This window comes from Thermobia domestica, chromosome 6 (genome assembly GCF_964235325.1).
Source record: "Thermobia domestica chromosome 6, izTheDome1.hap1.1, whole genome shotgun sequence".
Taxonomy (NCBI): domain Eukaryota; kingdom Metazoa; phylum Arthropoda; class Insecta; order Zygentoma; family Lepismatidae; genus Thermobia; species Thermobia domestica.
In genome coordinates, this window is record NC_137459.1 from 63,146,771 (window position 1) to 63,165,477 (window position 18,707).

Below are 18,707 nucleotides of genomic sequence, written 5' to 3' on the forward strand. Positions count from 1 at the left end.
GAAAAAGCCATTTCTAGACAGGGTATTGACATGTGATGAGAAGTGGCTCCTGTACGAAGCTCCACGGCCCCGTCATCATTGATTAGCATCCCATGAACCGGATCCAAATCAGCCGAATCCGGCACTGCACCAAAAGAAGGTCCTCGTGTGTGTTTATTGGGCTTCTCATGTCATCGTGCATTGGGAACTGCTACCAGTTGGTCAGAGCATCAATGCAACTGTGTAGTGTCAGCAGGTGAGCCGTGTTCAAGAAAAACTCAAATCTCTGGAGCCAGCACTTCTCAATCGCAAAGGGGTCCTCCTGTTACAGGACAACGCTAAACCTCACGTGGCTAAGATGACTAGGGACACGATTCTGCGTCTTGGATAGGAAACACTATTGCATCCGCCATACTCCCCTGACATTGCACCGTCCGATTATCACCTGTTGCATACCTTGGACAATCACCTTAGAGGACGCCAGTTCAAATTCCTAGTAGAAGTGCAAAATACCCTTGATATCTTCTTCGCTTCACGGCCCACCAATTTTTACCGCAATGGAATTCATGGCCTTCCAGAAGGTTGGCAGAAGGTCGTTGATGCTGATGGGGACTATTTTTGATCTTCCAGGTAAGTCTTAGGTGACATATCGATATTCGAAGGTAGTGGATGAAAAAGCGACAGAACTTTTCTTGGTTACCTTATATTATATGATGGTATATGTGATCGTGTTTATGAGGCTTAGAAGGAGACACTGTCACAACGAGAGGTAGGAAATTTTCACAGCATGACTTACAGTGAAGATCTGATTTGATGAAAAACGAATCAATGTTTGTGTCATTTAACTTATCTATTATGCGAAACGCTGTACTTTCATTCTGCTGACAGAAGACTACCTAAAATGGACAGTATGTAGATTCTAACACTGAATCTCACGATTCAAAGGCAAATCACATTACCATGTTTACACACATTACCACATTATCACACGAGTTTAACACGTTTTTCTCTGCAAGTGTACTAAAGCGTCTCTAGAACATGATGATTTTTGTCGAAGCAATATAGCCTCAGAGCGTCTTTTCTTTTTGATAAAGGAGTATTTCCGTGTTTGATAAGCGTTGCTAAATTTCATCGTGGTATTACGTTGTAGAAAATATATTTCGCAGAAAGACATCTTTAAAACGTTATTCGTTTCCTCTCAGCACAATTTTGCACGGAGCTGTTACGGTTGGTTCATTTCTAAATGTCTGTGTATGTGTGTGATTTCCGGCGGCAAATCACATCGTAGAGAAGCGCATCACTGAATAGTGCTTGTTGGATCCGTGATTTCAATCGTAAACTTCAATATTGCACAAACTTATTTTTTTTTTCGCGTGTCTGTTATGTTGCTACCGCAAACCGCATATAGTTCCTCGTTCGTTCTTTAGAGGGATCTGCTGTGTAATGGCTACTAGAGACATCTGTTGAGACATTAGGTGTTCATTTCTGCTGAAACGAGTGGAACATGTTTAGGAAAATAGGAACACGGTATTCTCTATTTTATTATTTATTTCTCTTGCTAAATTGACATTTAAGCGCGGACGTCTAGTATTGGAGTTTAGGGGCCTATAACCAACCTGTGAAATGAAAAATGAGTTACATTTTTCACTCATCTACATGCACTAGTAATGGATCCTTTGTTAGAAACCGAGCTAACATGCAGTGCTTAGGGAGCAGTAACTGAACAAACAAAACACATAACAGTTATTGCTTTAGCATACAAGGAATATAATGACTGCTATATGTATTTATTGTAAAAAAAAATATTATGTAGAAAATCTATACCCCGTAATTTTACTGACAGCTTTCCAGGCCACGTGATCGAAAACTAACCGTTACATGCGCAATACAAATTCTAAAATCATTTTTTTTTAAGGGTGAGACTTCGGGGTAAATCATTATGCTTAATTTATTTCTTTTTTGCAGAACAAAGTGATTAAATGAAGAAATAATAATAACCTTGCATTTAAAAATAGCATATAGAGTGTAGCAGAATTTTTAGATTTTTGTTTTCAATTTGACGTCCCGCGATTATGTTGTGAGGCTAAGGAAGACGGTGGTGATGATGAAGAAAATGGTGGAGTGAATAAAATGGAGGACACTGGATAACCCCCGAGAAAATCCAGGCACATGTTAATTTATCCATCATAGAGCTCACTTGGCGCAAGCTGAGATCGAACTAAGGACACCACGCACCAGAGGTGAGTCCTCTACCACTCGGCCACTGCCACCCCCAATTATAACAAATTATCCATAATTTTAATTGCATACACACTTAACTATAATCTCGTTCTGTTGTATAAAATGTGTTTGTTATACCTTAGTTGAAATATAAGGTACATCATTGAAAAAAAAAAAAAGACTTCTGCTCAGCATAGCCAGGTAAAAATAAAAGTATAAATCTTTCAGAACATTCAGTTTTATCTTAACATGACTGTATAGATATAATTTGTACCTTTTTGTCACATCATTTTTAAAGGATTTTAGTTTACCAACCAAAACTCTTTTATATGTTTACCAATTTGTCTGTCCGTGTTTCCGTTCGCTCGGGAGCCACAAAATCTCAAGAAATAGTTGGTGGATCACCATCAATGTTGGCCAGGGTCAGTGGCGTATTTAGGGAGGGGGCTTCCGGGCTTAAGCCCCCCCCCCCGAAATCTTACTTACTATAGTAAATTATATGAAATATCTTGCTGAATTTTCACATTTTCAGGCAAAGCCCCCCCCCCGAAAGTTAGCAAAGCCCCCTCCGAAACAAAATCGTAAATACGCCACTGGCCAGGGTGTAGACAATCAAAAGCTGGGAATAGAGTCCATTAATGGATGTGATCCATCCAGTTAATCCAAAGACATTGGCCCTCCATGAATTCCAATAGGAGGTTATTTTTAAATAAATCAACCATTGATACTATGCAACCCAGCGGTAGGTAGGCGTTATGTTGGTTGCATACTATTCAGTTATTTTCGATAATCTCTACAAATTCATTTGGGTGGTGTACATCTACACTGCTACATGTTTTTCTCACAGTTGTGTTTTATAATATTACGTTTATAGGTTACTAGCGTACCCCCACGCATGTTTCCGCGGACAATATCTTTATTCTTTTTTCCTCGTCTTGGATTCCATTCCTCTTCGTCTTCGATATTGACAGCAAGTTAATAACGCACAGTTTCATGGTTCTGTGTTCAATAGTTTTGTTGATTTGGTGAAAAGAAAAGCTTCCATTACGTTTTGTGGTTTTCATTTACGAGATCCTGTTTAATCTAGATCCTAGGATGCAAGGAGAACATATATACAAAATTTCAAGGTTCTACACCTTTATAGTTTCGGTTATCTGGCGAACGGCCAAACTAATTTATTCCATTTAAGGTTAAGCAGTTTCCAGTCTATGGTGTTAGGAGAATGTTTACACAAAATTTCAAGGTTCTACGCCTAATAATTTCGAGTTGTGGCGAACGCATTATTATTATTATTATTATTATTATTATTATTATTATTATTATTATTATTATTATTATTATTATTATTATTATTATTATTATTATTATACCCCTTCCCCCTTGGGATATTCAATTTCCGAAACCTTGCCTTAATTGAATCTCAGGGTGTAAGCAGAAGAACTATATGCAGTTCTTCAGATATAAGGCCTACAAGAAAGTTTTTGACTGAAATATAATGAATCTTTTGATCCAGAAAAGTAGAAGCAAAAACCTAATGAATAAAACAAACGTGGTTGGTGCTTCCTTTCATATAGCTAAATTAATCTTATCAGATAACTTTCCGCATAGGAATTGAACACTCAACGAACTAGGAAGAATTTGGTAAGAAAAGGGAAAATTTTGTATTAGTCGAGGGAAATTTTCTTCAGGAAACTACGAACACTGGACAAGAGTTAACCTTTTCTCGTCTCTAAAAGGTGTTGTACAAGTGAGGTCTCGTCTTGATAAATGTGTCTGTTTCTATTGCAAGAACTCTATCTTGTCACAAAAATTTTGTTTTACTTCGTCTCGTGAGCTACCCTTATAGCCTTCCGAAAGTCCTAAGAATTTTAACGTGCTTCTGGAAGGCACGTGCTCTCCAAGCAAGACAAGATTTCACATTCTATCATTAAGGGTTTTGCTTCTCAGTAAGTAGTGCAAAGAACATACTCATAGTTGACAAGGTATGAACAACAAGACATGGGAACCTCCATAAACAGAACTGCAACCCATTGCATTTCCTCGCTTCTGGAGCCTGTTTTAGAAAGTTACAAGACTTGTAGTTCTAGCCGCTTCACAAATGTGTGTTTCTGGAAAATTCTCATAAGAGCAAATGCGCAGAGCCACTACTGCAAATCTCGAACTAGTTAAACCAGTGATTTGGTCTCACAAAATAGCGTAGTGCGGCTAGTTTTTAGCTTGCAGTAAATGATCTGAAGTCCTCTTATCACAGAAAATAAATCAACGTAATAATATAGAAAAAATGCATTCCAAAAATGCAATAACCTTGCTAAAGACACTTGAAAATTACTTTTAAACATCGTATTTTATCCAATGTGAAGTTGAGACCTGATGTGATCCTCATATCTTCCCTCGTTTGACCTTTTTGGTCCTACTTATTATTATTTGTTTTTCAGATGTGGAAATGTTTAACCATGTGTATGTTGTGATAATTACGTACAAGTTACGTTTACCTAAACAACTGATGAAAGTCTTAAAAACTAAGGGTTGCTGTGGTCAAGCACGTAGCTTAAGGGATGGCCAAGGGGTCTTACCCCCTATGCGAACACCTTCAGCCTTCCTGAAACTTTGTTCGTAAGTACGTATGAATGAGTTGGCCAATGAAAATTCCGAAAAACACAGTGGAGTAATGATGACTTCTGAAACACTATTAAGGGAGCACGGTGGCTCAGTAGGGCTCTGGTGTGTGGGCTCCAAGGTTCGATCCCCGGCCAAGCAAGTTTGTGGTGGAAAACATCGTGCTCCTGAGTTTTCTAGGGGTACTCCTGTTTCCTCCCTCTTGTTCATTCGACCAATTCTTTCATCATCACCTCTGGTGCTTGGGGTCCCGGGTTCGATCTTAGCCCCCGCCAAGTGAACTTTGTGGTGGACAAACACCGTGCTCGTGGGTTTTCTCGGGGTTCTCCCACTTTCTTCATTCCACCATTTCACTCATCTCTCATAATCACCGTCTCCTTTAGCCTAACCGGCATAACCGTGGGACGTAAAACTCAAAGATTTCATTTCATTTCATTCTTTCATCATCATTCACTTGCTCTAAACATCGTCTCCCTTAGGATAACAGGGATAAAATCGTGGGACGTTAAACTCAAAGATTTTTGAAACACTATTAAATATCTCCAATATGTTTTCCACCCCAGAAGATGTACTCCTTTCCGAATATCGATAAATAAAATTCCTTCTACCTCCGAAATACCTTCTGTCACTTCCTGTAGTAGGCCTACTAAAATTTACTCTAGTATTCAGAATCGCAAATTTGCTTCCACAGCGTAGCATGGTATAGTGAATTTCCTCACAGTGTGTCCTTGAAATCCTCTCCCATCTTACCATTCCGTGATTTTTTTTAATTATTTCTTTGATAGAAAGGAACATGTTTGAAAGGTGCTAAATTTAATATTTTAAATTTCTTTAGAACATATTGGTACCAGCATCCGCTGAAGGAAAGTTCTATGAGAATGTTTATGGCTGAATTTTGTACTTTTCTTTGAATTATCGAAAAAGATGTAAGTTATGTGCTGTTAGAGACCTGGAGTAATCTCGACTAGAATACCTGTTGCCCCATTTAATCAAGTATGAAGCGTTCACCAGCTGAGTAGTTTCCAGTATTGCTTGAGATGGACATGATGAATACAAGCGTGTACGGGAGTGTTGGTCTTAGCCGACTGAATGAGAGTGGAGCTGAAAGTTTGTTAACAATCAGTTTGTAGAAGGACGTTAGTGAACAGCCATTTCGAACGGAGGGAGAGTGCATCGGAAAGTTTTTGAACACGCAGCTCAAAAGAGAAAAGGATAGGGAGAAAGAGAGTGCTTCGAAGAGCTGCGAAGCATCATTCGGAATGAAATCCAGAATTTCGAGAAACTTCTCTTAACAACCTTAATGGTAAGGTGGTTCCAAGTTTGTAAACTTCTTCTCGCGGGTAAAACGGGAGATTTTTTTATTATTTTTTCTCTCTCTCTCTCAAGGAGCAAACTTTCGTTCACTTAGCTCCGTGCTTCATTCAATGCAACGAAACATTTGGCAACAGAAAGGACAACCCAGATTTGAAAAAAAAATACCTCCAAAAAAAATGTGAACACCAGAAACCAGCCCAAACTTGCGTTACATTGAGTAAATTGCTGTTTTATACAAACCTCAAACAGATGGTCTTAAGTATTTTGTTTGTCGAGTGTCGGAACGATTTTGTTTCCCAAAACAATTAGCATTCATCATTTCCATTAGCAATTTGAAAACTTTTATTAAACCAAACCGTGTTTCAACTTATCACCATATATATAGGATTATAAAATGCATGATATTAATGAAGCCAATTCTTTATTGTCATTTATATGCATCAAGTTGAGAAGTTTGAGTAGCAAAATCTGTAAACACAATAACGGACCCAGAATTTTTGTAAGTACTGCTGGTTGGAGAAGGATTAGACAGAGTAAAACAAAAATACTAACACGGAAGTATTAAATACATTTATGCACAAGTTTAAAGAAATTGTACATGAATACACTGCCTGTAAACTTTGAACGTATTCAAGGAAATATTTGAGAAAATCTAAGCGTATAAGAGTATATGTTTCACAATGTAAGTAAACTACTTACGTACAAGTACAAGAGATGTTGTAACCACATTCTTCTGTTGAATGGGATCATGGCTTTAAATTCATCAATGAAATTTTCAGAATTTATATTAATAGAAATCAACTTTTCAACAGGAAGTAACATGATAGAGCAACATGAGCCAAACACTGAAGAGAATAGATTTTCGAAACTGAATGTTGTAAGAAAACTGAAGACTGGAATTAATGTGGGTGTACCTGCACTCACTACACTTATTGTGCAACCGCCTATGAATATACACCAGAAGGATAACAAAATTTGCCATCAACGTGTACATATAATAATAATAATAATAATAATAATAATAATAATAATAATAATAATAATAATAATAATAATAATAATAATAACTATCTTACGTGTTGGAAAATGTATAAAAAGCGAACTTTCAAACTCTTTAGTTCTCATTATCCTCATCATAAGAATCTTCGTTCAATATAATGTCCCGCGTTTATGCTCTTGAGGCCGAAGGAGATTGATGATTGATGGAATTGAATTATTATGGACAAATAGGTGAAATGAGAATATGGGAGGAAACGAAACAGCCCCCGAGAAAATCCAGGATACAATGTTGGCCACCACAAATGCATGTGATCCAGGATCGAAACAGAAGTCCAGAGTTTAACGGTGTGCGTTTGAGCAACTGTACGTAAGTTGTCATGTTGTAATATCAATCCCGCTTAATTACATCCATCTTATTTTTCCTTCAACCATATTCTATCACATCCCTCAAAATTGAAAGCAGTATTGAAAACCGGTGATAAAGTTTTAGTAACCCTACTACAGAACCAAAAGTCTCTATCCCATTTTACAAAGTAAATTAAATTAACACATAGTAGGTTTCAAGTTCTGATTTCTCTCTTATTCAAATATGATTAATTCCTGTTACTTGGAAAATATATATCAGAGCAACATAAACATCTGTAAAGAACACTGCGCTGCCGTCCGTAACAACAGCAAGACAATTGCTTTCAGTTGAGAAGCTTCCCGTGCATTACAATCCTCACATAATCTCTTGGTTTTGATATAGTGATCGTTCAGTTTAATATTGTATTTAATCAATTGTAGCCTTCCTCTTTTAGTCCATCATTTTCATGCCATTATACCAATCGTTTCCAACTGAATGTTCTCTGACGTCGTTTGATGATCGCTTTCTCAGTGAGAGTGGATGCAGAGGCGGATCCAGGGGGGCGATCGCCCTTCCCAGAAGAGGGAACTTTCTTATTTTATATATAAATAAAACCCATCCGAGAGCTCCTAAAAGAAGCTCTGAGTAGCAGTATTACGACCTACCGCCCCCCCGAAGTTCGTCCTGGATCCGCCCCTGAGTGGATGGAGCTGGCAGGTAACCAGGCATTGATAAAAGACATTGCTGAGGGGCGAACAAGAATATCGATAGCATAGTCGATGGTTTTCCAGGCACGCTACTCGATTCATGAGTGTGCTACATTGTCAACACCCTGTTCATTCTATTATCCTACGTCATCTTCTTTGCATCTTTTCTCATATTCGTCTTCTGTACATTTTTCCGATTGTAGGATATGTGAGCTTACAATGCCATGTCGTTTTGTCAGACTTCTCCCATTGCTTTCCGAATTTCCATTTCACCAATTCTTCAATAATCATTTGGTTGTGTCTTATGTCTTGTCTTATTGAGCCCAAAGCACGCTAGAGTAAGGATTTTTATTTTCTAGGATTACTTCATTAAAAAAAAAGAATTAAAAGATTGCATTCATAACAGCAGGATATTTTTTTACTGACAGTATATGAGTGCACACTGATAAAATTGACTATAAATGCTAGATTGTCTCTGGGGACTCTAGTAGGCCTAGATTTTGGAGCCACGAAATAGGAAACACCCTTATAACCCGCACTAAATCATACGGTCATGCACAAGACATTGATCTACATGTGATGCTTGAGCGAAAATGCAAGAAACAAAACCATTCAAACTACTACAAATTCTGCTTTGCTATTATAAGCTGGTGTATATTTTGAACTTACAGGTGTCGTTATTTGAATGTCAAATTAGTATCCTTGTTTATGTATTTATCAATTATTTTCTTCTCTTTTTCTTTTAGATTCATATCAAGAATTCACTGTTTTTGTCATTCAACTTTTGTCTCGAAATCAAGCTCTGTATAAGCCATGTGCGAATTTCAAAGGGCGATTTCAGCGGCCTCGAGAGCTCTTTCGCTGCAATGACGGTCTTGGTCACCAAGGACGCTTTGTATATATCAGGGACGACAGACAGGAGCAGGACTATTTTGGCCTTTGTGAAGTAGAAGTCTTCTCCTTTAAGGGTAAGGATTTTGAGTAAAAATGACAATTACTGAATCATCAGCGTAACTATGAGCAAAAATATGGTGAGAAATTTGAGGTTGTAGTGCCCCAAAAATATTCCCAAAGTAACTAATGTGTGCATATAATATTTCACCTACTTCTTCGAACCTCAACTTCTTTAAATATTGCATTTAATTTTTCAGCCACTACTACCGCTCGGGTGGCAGTACAATATTTAATTATTACCGACTTAAGTTTTTTGACAGGGTACTTGTACAAGTGCCGCTTTATCTTTTGCCACCTCTGCACACGCACACACACAGACACACACACAACACATGTATAATCCCCCACGATTGACTGACCTATCTCTGCATACAATTGCAACTAATATATTTTTAAGGCATTGTTCAGTCGTAACTAACTTATTTAAAGTGTTTAGTTATGTTAAAAGAAGTTTATTCAACTTGTTAGGTGTAAAAGACGAAGAAGCAAGTCGAATAGATACTTCTTGAAACTGTATAGAATAGTAGTCTGTGAGTGTGAGCGCAGCCTATAGTTAGAACATCATAGTGTTGTCGATGTGCATTTTATTTTAACTCTGGAATTGTATGAAATATTCATAATATTAAACCGAACTATCATAGAATGAACCAACGTTTGTATTATAGAGTCCGTTAGAAATCTACCTGGAATCATACAAGAATCTTGTGTTACTGTCTACAGAAATAGCAGATTGAAATAGTGAATGGTCATATGCTTCTCTTACCATGATGCCTTTTTTTTTTTTTTTTTTTAATGTATAACATATGCTATAAATGCTCAAGTCAAATTAAAATAGTGATATTTCAACTTTCCAGAAAGTAAAAAGCTTAAGCACTAGAGCAACAAGGATACTGATAAGTCTTTAGTTTTCCAATAAATGAAAGTAAAATAATCAACCATGTTTATCACCATAGTAACGAACAGGAAGTAGCAGTATCATATTGTAGTCTATGACTTCGTTTCTACAGTCTTTAACCGACATCTCTAGAATATTTTCTTATTTCAGCGTCTATTCCCTGTGGTGAACCAGAGGAACCTGTTGCAGGACATGTGACCGTGAGCCCTCAGGGAGCTGCTGTGTATACCTGTGATCCTGGGTATCAGTTGAAAGGTGAACCCTCCAGACCGTGTCTTTCCGATGGGCATTGGGAGGGCCATGCACCTCAATGTATTGGTAAGTAAAACAACAAAAAAAGATGTTCATATTGTTTTTCTATTCAAAGATAGGCCTAGTGGTAGCTTATGTCTGAAGATCAAAAATGATGAAATACTCAGAATATGTACAAAGTATTGAAAAATAATATCTAATTTTGGGAAATAATTTCTTACGCCAAACGAAAGGGGAAAATATTTCCGTGAAACATGGCTGCAAGAATGATTTGTTTAGCGCTTACTCATGGAAGAGCTACAAATGATATCTTCAGAAAGCGATAACTTTGGAAAGTAAATATTTACTGGTAACAATTATATGCCAAAAGATAGGAGAATCATATTCTTGCGCAAATCATATTTACGATCAAATATAGTATCAAACCTCATTATGCAGGTAATTCAGGGAGCCATTAATATTCGGAAATCATTTGCGCAGTGTTTGCTTATCAAAAACAATTTCATTTGTTTCCGGTTCCATCGACGTTAGCACATCTATTTGTTTGCAAGTTACAACCAGTGGCGAAGCGTATCCCACAAGTAGGGTAGGCCCGATAAACTGATAACACAAATAACATTTAACGTATCATAGAATATTTAAAATTATAGTCAGAATTCTATTTTCCTTATTGAGTTTTAAAAAAGAACTACCAAATCTATTTATTTTAAAGAACTTTCTTAGCTGTATTTTTAACACTCTTTAAAGTTAAATCAATGTGTGATGATGTATATGTATAAAGGGGTGATATATTTATGTACTTTATTTACAAATCACGCATATCAGATCCACAGCTAATGAACTGTATGATCAAACCCATTTTACTGATTCACCCAGATATCATGGAGGAACGAGAAATAAGACTTAACGAATATTTTAGATGTTACTTGCTTCAATTGTTGTTCAAGTGTACATGCGTTAATATCATAAATATGACATGCTTTGTTCATATGTTAATATAATGATTGATACACCGTGTATAATACTTAAAAGTTAGTACAATGAATTACTTATCTTAACTTCTTTCCGCAGTAATTGTTGCTTGCTTGCTGCTAAACCACATGGTTGCTTGTTACACCATCATACTTTGTCTTCGATCACACATAAACTGAGTAGCACTCTAAAACACTGTTAAGCACATGTAAATCTTGTATATTAATGAGCATGAGTGTTTCTCTAAACCCTATGAATAAATATGCTTTTCTGAAACTATTAATGAATATGGTTGCCTAGTTGCACTTCACGGCACATTGTCAAATGCACAGACACAACTTGAATAGAACACTGAAGACACTGTTGCCAGCCAATGCAAACACAACTCACTAAAACTCACCAGAAAAATCACTAAAAGAATCACAAAAAATTCACTAAACTATATACAAAAAATGAAACTAATATGAATAAAAATAATGCACATATGCAAGCTTATCCAATGTGCATGTATACATTGTATTTTCTTTTATTTAGTAAGAAAAAATGAATATTTAAAAAACAAAAGTAGACGGAAAGTAGTGTTATTATTATTATTTAACAAATATTTACAAGAGGAAAACATGCAATATGTGTGGAATATTCCCATTTAACTCCACTACAGATAGTTTGGGAAGTGCAGTTCATATTTTCTTCTCTCTGGGATTAGCATGGGGATAAGGGGGATTTCCTCCTCACTCTTTGTTATCATTTCCTGCATATTTGAAAATGGAGGGAGAGAAAAAATTAAGTACATTCTTACAGTCAGCTGTCAAATTTCTTTGGTAATCATTAGTTATTTGCATCTCCTACTTCCAAGTAAGTACATACAATACCGCATTTAATTAATGGATCACGTAGTAATGACTTCATATAGAAATGATAATGCTCAGAAGGAACTTCATTTGAGTCAACGCAAGATATTAAATATAGTATTATATGCACCGACATATTTAAGGGGATGGCTTCCAGGCTTAAGCAAAAAGCACTCACCGACATTTTGTCGCAACTTTTTATTGTTATATATATTGCAGAATTTTTACATTTCCAGGAATAAAGTTAGCAAAGTCCCTCCCAAAGCAAGCAAAGCCCTCGAAACAAAATCGTAAACACCCCACTGATTCTATGAAATGGAAAACAACTAAAATTACTCACAAATAATATTATTATATCCTGTACGGTAGCGTTAGTTAAATTTATACATATGTTTAATGGGTGGGGTGCTGACTGCCACAACCAATTATTGGTGCTGATTGCCATGACTGGTGCTAATTGCCAATATCAAGGTGCTGACTGCCACGATGGCGTGCTGACTGCCACGAGCCTGAGAGAAAAATGAAATGAAGTGAAATCTTTGAGTTTTACGTCCCACGATTATGCCGGTTAGGCTAAAGGAGACGGTGATGATGAGTAATGAATGAAATGGTGGAATGAAGAAAGTGGGAGGAAACGGGAGAACCCCGAGAAAGCCCACACACACGGTGTTTGTCCGCCACAAAGCTCACTTGACGGGGGCTGGGATTGAACCCGGGACCTCTAGCACCAGAGGTGAACGCTCTACCACTGAGCCACCGCGGCCCCGAGCCTGAGAGAAAGTTGCTAGACGTAACATTACCGGACGCCAAGAAGCATGAAAGAAACTAGATGATCCTTAGGATCGTGTTGTTCAGACCAACACCTAACAAAGGTAAACAGGTCTCTGTATGTACACTCATGTCCAAAATTATTGTCACATGATTATAAATATGTTGTTCTAGTAATATAATTTGATAACGAATTCGCCCGGTATTTCTTATAATGTTAGTATGTGTATAATCGGCAAAGACAAGTATGTTAGTAAATTTCATGTCAAAAGAACAGTAAATAAGAACAATAAAACGAAAATAAAATTTTCTTGTCCATTTAGTTACATTTTATTTTACTCATTATGATTTTCGTATTTATAATTCTTTTCCTGTGAAATTTATCACAAATATAAATTTCCTGATTATACACATAATATAAGTATTAAAAGTACTCTGCAAAATTATCAAATTATATTCTTACAAGAAGACAGTTATAGATGTGCGACAATAACTTTGGACATGAGTGTACTTTCAGTTTTGTCAGGGAGCGGTGTGTACAAAATTGGTACGATTTATGTATTCTCACTTGAACTCCCTATGTCAGCATGAACTGTGTACAGCTGCGCAAATTGTTTCGAGCAGCTCTTGAAAGTTCCATCAAAAAAGCACTGCTGGCTGTACCTCACAAGAGAAGTTCAGGAGAAAGCACTCGCCTGCAGAGAAACTAAGCATGCCATTTGAAGTCCCAATTTATGCTGATTATAACAAGCTAATAAAATTCCTGTACGGCTGAGAACGATTCGAGATATTCAACTTGGAAGTTTATATGAGAAAATGAGGATATACGCATTTATACGCGTTAAGTCAACATAATTAGTAACGAATATTGACATACGAATTGAAAGCTATCGGAAGTAACAGAAAAAAAGTGTTTCGCAATAACTAGCGGGTTTGTTAGATACAATTAGTCATTACATTGTTCACAATAATCCTAGGTTAGAGATGAAAATTAATCACTGTTGTTCTTCTGTTTTATGAATAAATGACGCAGGCAAAATACTCCCTTGCATCATGAACATTTTATATGTGCAATTGTGTTGCATCCGTCAAGAGAACAGTTCGCAGAACTAAAGCAAAAAGCAAATTCCACAAGTGATTCAAAAGTTATAGGCCTATAATTTGTTCGTAATCTGCCTTGCAGAACGCAAACTGAAACAATCCTATGTATCACGGTGATCGGAAGTGATTCGTATGGACACGAACTTTATTTGATTGTTTCGTTGGTACATTATAACGTCCAGATGAAGAAGATTCATACTATGTACAAATCTCTTGCCACAATCTTTGATTGATCGGAATCAAAACACATCAAATGGTTGCACAAATCGTGTGCAAATCTTTGGTATCTTCTCAACCATTAGGTCTTTGCCATCCCTCATGCAGCCTGTAATGGACAATTTGTCTGTGAATGGACTCCAGTGATCAAGCAATAGCAATTTCAAACCATCAGGCTTCGCCATGGGTGAGAATACTTAACGCATTGAAACGTGCATCCACTCATTTTCTCATATAAATTTCCAAGCTGAATATCTCGAACAGTTCTCAACGTACAGGAGTTTTATTACCTGTTGTAATCAGCATGAATTGGTCCTTCAAATGACATGCCTATTTCTCTGCAGGCGAGTGCTTCTCCCAAACTTCCCTTGTCAGCTGGCTTCAGACCATCATATCCATTAAATAATACAATAAAACAATTAATATAAACAATGAAATGTGCAGATTGTACATATAACAGAAAAGACAATCCCTTTATAAACATCCAAGTGTATGTCGTTCCACTTAGTGAGCAACTTTGTAACTTATAGGATGCCACATAGATTTGTTGTGATGGTTACTAAATTAATCCCTACTAAATTAATTAATAATCATAAATTTAGTATGAGGGATTAATTCATCTCTTTCCAAATACAGTTTCTCCCAGGCTCGTGGCAGTCAGCACGCCGTCGTGGCAGTCAGCACCTTCATATTTGCAATCAGCACCTTCATATTTGCAATCAGCACCTTCATATTTGCAATCAGCACCTTCATATTTGCAATCAGCGACAGTCGTGGCAGTCAGCACCAATAATTGGCTGTGGCAGTCAGCACCCGTGGCAATCAGCACCTATCCGTTTAATGTATCATACTTATATTCTACAAGGTATTTATGGACCAGAGCAGACCCCATGTAGAGAAAAAAGCAGCTACTCTGAATAACTCCTGAGAATATATACTTAAATTAAACAAGTTATCACTAATAGAAATAAATAATTCTACACAGAAACTTCTTACTCTGTGGAAATCATTTTATAACATATTAGCATTGAAAGATGCTTTCGACGCTAAAACTAAACTCCCAGAGGCGAGCCTTCGCACCTTCCCAACATGCGTGCAATCTCCAGCAATAATAGCTTCGCTCAATGCCAGCACAGCCCGAAGCCTGGCGAGCGAGCTGGTGAGGCTCAGACGAAAGGGTATCCGAGTGTTTCAACCTACTATTTTCTTACCGATATTCAAATATTGACTTTATTTTATAAGAAACCAAAGATAAAGAAAATATATGGTAGAAAACAAAGAGTAGGTCCGGCCTCAGAACCTCATAGTACGCTTCGCTACTGGTTACAACAAATATCCCGACAACCAATTGACACTTCTTGCCCCGAAACGATTTTTTTTTTTTTTAACATATGGGGTTCAGAGTAGCAGTTGTAATACTTATTCTCTCTCAGATGTGTTCTACATTTCACATGTCATCACTTCACATGTAGCACTTCAGATTTTTAATTTCCTCAAATCATAGAATCCATTTAATTGAGCTCAGCTGCTGATATACTTCTTCTACTGACATTATTATCCCAATCCTTCATCTCTAAGTGGCCAGGGACGAAGACATTTTGTGTGCTGTTTGTCTCAGACTTTACGATTACCCTATAAAGATGATGTTTATAACAATTTGATTTTTTTTAATATTCACAAATGTTAAAATTATAGAGATGCAAGGGCTCGAAAAAAACGGCTTTTTTGTAAAAAGAAACAAAACTCGGTTTTTTCTGCTTCGCTTTTTTGCTTGGGAAATTTTGGGCTTTTTTGAAAATGTTGTTATAAACTTATAAAGCTGACTTTGTTTCGCTTCTCTACAACAAAAAGAACTCATTTAAATAGTGGCTGATGCAGATAATAATATGAAACCTCGAAAATAAACCATGAATTTCAAAAAGATTTTAAAATTCTTAACATATTTACATTACGAATTCTAAAGGATTAACCAATATATGTAATAATATTTTAACCTCTTATATACAATAAGTACTTTAAAAAATGATACACAAATGACTAGCAAAATTGTATGTAGTATTTTTACTTCAAAATATCACACACCCTCTTTTTGAAGCAAAGTAAAGAAAAACATGAGAGAAATCTGCACATCAAGAGCTTCGTTTCGGGTGGTTCTGTACATTCTTGAAATTTTTCAGTTAAGTTTTAATTTTCATATACATTGTATAAATATTTCGAACAAATTTTTCACTGATTGATCACATACGTAATAATCTGTTCAGAATCAGGTGCTTCGGATCTACAAAATTGGTAACGCTTGTACTCATAATCTTAAGCTCCTCTTAAATAAAAGTTAGAAATTTTTAGAAAAACCAAACATTATTCAGAAAAAAAAACCTCCCAAATATTTTTCTAAATCCGATACTGATTATTTCTATCAAATTGTATTCAAGGTTGTGTCTGGAAGATTATTGTTAAATCATTGTACAGCTACAGTATAACGGAAATGTGGAATTACGCTCTGACAGATATATTGAAAAACGTACAGTCTGATGGATATATTGAAAAACATGTTTAATTCTGTGTTAGAAGCTAGAGTACTAAGCTCTAAGAAGTGAAACACGGATGACTAAAAAAAAATGATCTAGAAAAGAAAAAATGTCGATAATTTAGAAGTTAAAATCAAGTTAAATAGTTTCTAAAATTGCCCTCAAATACTGCGTACTTTATGTTTACTTTAATTCATAAACCGTGTGCTCCATCCATCATGATGGTGAATTCCAGAGCGAAATATGGCATTCAGGTCATGGAATCTTATTTAACTTTAGAGTATACTATAAGAAAGCTATTTAAACAGAAAAATCATGAAAATGAAAAAGCCAAAATTTCCAAAATTCTCGTTTTTTTTCCCCAAAAAAGCCGGCTTTTTATGTGCAAAAAAACCATCAATTCAAAAAAGCCGGCTTTTTTGCATCTCTATAAAATTATGTTCGGAATTCATTATTTTCATGAAATTTCGGATAGACCACCACTGCCAAGGATTGCCAACAGCACTGCATTACGTAAAGTGCATTTTGGTGATTACTAATTGTCATATTTTCTCTTCCTGGTGTTTCGAATCGTTGTAATTTAAAGTTCCGTAAACAGCACTATTGCACATTTCAATATTCTGCAAACTCAAAACAGTTACGGAAGTATTTTCTGTCTTTGACATTTCTACAAAGTTTTCAATTCACAATATCAAAGTTATGTAGAATAGAGATAGAAATGTTGTAATAATAAATTCCGAGAATTACAGGAAGCTGTGAGACTTTTTTTTAAAAAAAAAAAATCCATCAAATTTTGAATTATTTAAAGCTTTTTGTCGTGAGGTTTTGAGATGCAAAATAGAAAATCGCACAGTTTTTCTTTATATATTTTTTTATAACAAACGAACTAGCTCTATGACATATGAAATCAAGAGATTCAATGCTGCATTCACTAAAGCTCAGATTGATTTCTTTCCTTATACAACTGGATCCAATTTCTACTTTTTATTCCTACTTCTGCGAGATTCTTCTTAATATTTATCTCTCATCTGCGCCTAGATCTTCCTAATGGTCCTTTTTGCGATTGAGTTTTCCATTAAAATTTTGAAAGCGTTTCTCTTTCTTCCATTCTGGCTACATGACCTGCCCACTTGAGCCTTCTAAACTTAATGACCTTAAACCATATAAATTATGCAGTTCCTCGTTATGAAGTTCCCGCCATTCTCCCTTCCCATCCAGGGGCGTCATTTCAGATTTCGCTTGGGGAGGGCAAGAGCACCACTGACATAAGACTCACGTTTTGTACTAGTATATTAGTAGACAATCTATTAAACTATATGTATTCATCAAACTCTTGGGGGGGGGGCAATTGTCCCCTCCTGCCCTCCCTAAATGACGCCCCTGTTCCCATCCCTTTTGGGTTTGGATGTTTGCCTTAGGATTCTGTTCTCAAATACTTTGTGTTCTCCCCCCCAAAGTAAGTAACCATGTTTTACAACGACTTATCAAAAAGATAGTCGTAAACCTGGTTCGTTTGCTGAGATAAAAATCCGAAGTGGTAGTATTTCTTTGGCATGAAAATATTAGCTTCGATATTTAAATACCATTAATCTCACCTTTTTAATAAAAATGACAACGTCTATAAACGGTGCTAAACTGGTTTATTATTTGATATAACTTATAATATCCTTTTCTTAAAACTGTTAAGTACACAAACTCACTGACTAGGTAACCATAAAACATGTCCATAGCAACAACTATCCCATAATAATCACTTACATATATTAAAAACATTCTTCTTTTGTTAATATGAAATGAACATTCTACTAAGTATAGTGCATATGTATGAGTACTTTCTGCCCAAGGTACAGGTAAATATTACACAAACCAAAGTATTTTGTTATATAAAAATGTCGCTCGACAAAGGGACTGAATATAAAAGTCATGAGTAGGCTTGGCTTTTATCTTCAAGAACCACTGGTCCGTTAACATTAGTGTTCTTACATAGCA

General features: G+C 36.2%; 1 protein-coding gene across 1 annotated transcript in view; it reads left to right on the plus strand.

The window, feature by feature from the left end:
- The window catches only part of LOC145687195 (uncharacterized), a 579,982-nt gene that overhangs the window by 527,056 nt on the left and 34,219 nt on the right, over nucleotides 1–18,707 (plus strand). Inside the window, exons 6-7 of the mRNA XM_081760660.1 lie at nucleotides 8,928–9,149; nucleotides 10,181–10,348. Of these exons, the coding sequence (XP_081616786.1) occupies nucleotides 8,928–9,149; nucleotides 10,181–10,348 (390 nt within the window). The remainder of the gene's footprint in view (nucleotides 1–8,927; nucleotides 9,150–10,180; nucleotides 10,349–18,707) is intronic.